Here is a 3,897-nt window from a genome sequence, read left to right on the forward strand (position 1 = left end):
ACTAAGCCTTACCCACTAGACATGTGGAAGTATGGTAGTGCTTTGTTACAGAGGCCCGAAGACCGGTCCTTATGTGGCCGAGGTGCTACTAACAAAACCATGCACCCCGAGCCCAGACTAAAACCATTTTGGGGGTTTTGAATAGAGGGGGAGGTGTGCATCCAATTCCACAATAATCCAACCATTCCATAATGTCCAAGTGAGATGAATATTCCCAAAGTCTAGAGTTATAAAACCACATAATGTTGCCTAATTAATCAGCGAAGCATTTACCTAAATTCATACTAGTGGAACCATGAATAGAGTACCCACTAATTGGGGTTTTATTTATTCTAGGGTGAACAAGGTAATAATAACAATAGCAATAATAATGTCATAACAAAGGTAAATAAGCATGGCTAAATAAAACAGTGATAACGCGGGAATTTAAATAAAGCGATAATGCATTAATTTAAATCAAAATAATTTTATAAACTGGGATTCAATATGCTCAAGGATGATGTGACTTGCCTTGCTCAGAGAGAACGGCCTTCCGAACCTTCGGCAACGACTGCAAACCACGCTTCAGGAACCTCCGGAACGACAGAAGCTATGCGAAGCACACAAGCAAAGCTACAAGCCTATAAAGAAGCAATAACAATACATAAAAAGAAAGCACACGGTTCTTTAGGTTATAACAAACATTAAGAGAGTTGAACGGGTCAATTCGGAGCTCGTATGACCAAGACATGGTCATCCGAAGTTTAATGCTGTTACATGGAGATTTGCGGATTATTATAATTATGTTTTGCAACTATAAAACATGTGTAAGCGCTAACGTGGAAAAGATAGGAAGGCTGCGCTTGTGGACATGCAGACCCCACATGTCAACCTAAAGGACCGCGGTAGACCGAGTACACAGAGACGGTCCACGGGTCGATGGAAGCGGACCCCGTGTGTCAACCGAGGCGAGTGGCCAACAAGCAGACTCCACTAGACACCACACGGGCTGCACACGTGGAAACCACGTGGCTATCGTGCGGGCACACTAACACGGTCACCACACGCACCCACGAACGATTACCGACACCGGTACACGGGTACCGGGGTCGACAACCGCAAACGGGCACGGGGCAACACCGAAAGGACGAGGACGGGGCAGCGAGAGGAGGGACCCTTACCACCACGCGACGAGGCGAGGGAACGACAACGACGAACGGGCGCGGCGGAGGCGGCCGGGAACGACGGAGACGAACGGCGAGGGGACGACTTCGGCGGCAATCCTTGGACGAAGGCGAGATGCGGCCGGCGCAACGCTTGACGATGCGGAGCCGAGGACGAAGACGACGACGGGGCTGCAGCGGCTCGCTTGACGAACGCGGACGACGGACGAGAATGGCTCGACGGAGGGACGAACGCCACGACGACCGGGAACGACGAGAGGACGACGATGACGACGACCGGGGCCGGCGAGGAGGCGACGAGGGCAGCCGGCAGCAGCTGCACGGAGATGAGGACGGCGTGGAACACGCCGCTGCGATGACGATGACGGTGGCGGCGCAGCGAGACGACGAGCCGGGCGACCGACGGGACGTCGACGACGAGAACGAACGGAGACGACGATGATGGACCGCGGAGGGGTTTGGATGGAGGGGAAGTGATGCCGAGGACGACCTTGCCGCTGCGATGCCGGAAGGGAAGACGACGACGTCGACCGGTGCACTAGCGAGGAACAGTAGCCGGCCGGGTGAGGGGATGTACTGGATGCCGGCGAGGACTCCGTTCCGGCGAGATTTGGGCAAGGAGAAGGTGAGGACAGGGGAGTGGACAACGTCACAGTGCCGAGGTAGGTGGTGGCGACGTCGGCCGGCGCACGGGAGACGCGGCAGAGGCTGCCGGAGGTGGAACAGTGGTGTTGCCGCCACTGTAGCCGGCGGGGGCGTGTCTCCGGTGATTTCCCCACGAATCAGAGGCGGCGCCGGGGAAGAGGATGCACCTACGAGGCCGAGAGAGAAGACGGTGCGGCCGGACGGCACTCAGGCGAGGAGGGAGAGGCGGCTGGATGCCGGCCGGCGCCGGAGAGAGAGAAGGAGAAGGCGGGGAGAGGTGGTGTGGCCACGGGAAGACGCGGGAGGAGGCTAAAACGATAGAACGCAAAGAGTTGGTTCCATTTTATAGGGGAGGAGAGGGAGCCGGCCACGGGAGGAGCGGGGAACGGCGGCGGAGTTTGTGGCCGGCGGCCATGGAAGGTGGCCGGGGTTGGCGCGTCCGTTCCCGGCGATTGGGGGCACGAATCAAGGGGGAATTAAGGGGGAAAGAGAGAGGAGGGAAAGGGGATTAATTCCCCCTAATCAATTTTGGAATCCAATGCTTAAATTGCGCGGATTCGAAGGAGGAACGAACTAGGGTTTTCACGGGAGGGAGAAGAGGCCGAGCGGGAGGAGGAAGACGCGCCTGGCAGGCGGGTCCCACGTGGGGCGCGCGTCGTCAGTGCGCGCACGTGCGCGGCACGGGAGGGGAGCAGCTCGGCCAGGGGGCGCCACGGCTTGGGCCGGGTGGCTGGGCCGAGAGGGAAGGAGGGAGAAGAGGGGCGGCCCGAGGGAGAGAGGGGAGGAAAAAAGAGAGGGAGGAGAGAGGGACTTCGGCCGCGGGCCGAGAGGGAGAGTGGAGAAACCTTGGGCCAGACTTGGCCCAAAGGGAAGGAGAGAGTTATTTTTAGATTTTCTTTTTAGTAAACTTTGATAATCGTTTTTGTTGCTTAATAAATATTTCCGGTGCTTTGAAAATTCAAGTAAAATTTGAGGGCTCCTTTTAGACCAAGGAGAATTTAACAAAAATTCTCCGGGCCACATTCGAATTTTTCTTGTACGTATTTTAGTGTTTGCCAATTTCTTTTCGAATTTTAATTAATTCTATTATTCCTTTTAGAAAATAATTTTTATTTTGGGATGAATTTATCAGGACGTGACATGATTCGATACACATTGTTGGATTAAGTTAATGTGCTTTATATGGATTGCCACACACGGATTGAGTCATGGAAAGACAATTGTATCGATTAGTTAGGATATTTGATGTAATTTCCTTAGAGATAAGTTTAGGCAAAAGTCTGCCGCAAAGACTTATGGTATATTATAGTTTGTTAGAGATAAGAGTCGTGTCCGACATGGACATATTTTGTAATATCAGGTATAAATAGACCCCGAGCCCCATGTAATAAACACACAATCAATACAATCTCGGCTAATCGCCACCCTTTTACTTTCGTTTTGTTTCGACGAGTTCTTGCCTTCGGATTAAGTTGCATCAGTTTCGATCTTCAACTAGAGGTAAAACTTGTTATGGCAGCTTGTGTTCTCAAGATTAGTGCTTCTATCATTATGATACTCTAATCTTGTTTATGTAAGTTGTCGAGTTATCATATATTTTATATAATCTTTGACAATATTATTATTTAACCTTCAACCGGCTAACATCTATTGTTAGAAGATAGCCAATTAAGTTAAATATCAACGTTGGCTTAGATTATATAGGGTATCTACCATCCTATGAAACAATCAATGGCTTGATTATATAGATATTGTCTTTCTTTTCATACTTATGGCTGCATCAGTTGTTTGATCTTATAAGTCGTGATTAGAACTCCAATCTCTTGCATGTTTTTGGTTGCCGATTAGGGTTTCATCGGAGTTTCAGCCGATCTTACCTGATTTAGCCTTATATTTTATGTGCTTAATTGATATGATAGATCTGCCCTTTATGTTGAGATCTTACTGTTTTTAGGTATATTAAGCTTATTGTTTGATATATTTTGCTTGCTTTAATATCTTAATATAGAGTGGTATCGGAGTATTAGCCAATACATGCTAGATCTACCTTATCGGCTATGCTATAGACGTCTATAATCTTCTTGGTAAT

At 49.8% G+C, this 3,897-nt stretch overlaps 1 protein-coding gene across 1 annotated transcript; it reads right to left on the reverse strand.

Annotated features, from left to right (window-relative positions):
- Positions 1-500: 500 nt before the first annotated feature.
- On the reverse strand, positions 501-3,018 carry LOC136356196 (uncharacterized). The gene is made up of 3 exons (XM_066309786.1): positions 3,000-3,018; positions 1,161-2,014; positions 501-620 (listed from the first exon to the last, which is right to left on the reverse strand). Exons 1-3 carry the CDS (start codon positions 3,016-3,018, stop codon positions 516-518), a joined length of 978 nt encoding a protein of 325 aa, XP_066165883.1. The 3' UTR covers positions 501-515.
- Positions 3,019-3,897: the final 879 nt, after the last annotated feature.

This window comes from Oryza sativa, chromosome 4, assembly GCF_034140825.1.
Source record: "Oryza sativa Japonica Group chromosome 4, ASM3414082v1".
Taxonomy (NCBI): domain Eukaryota; kingdom Viridiplantae; phylum Streptophyta; class Magnoliopsida; order Poales; family Poaceae; genus Oryza; species Oryza sativa.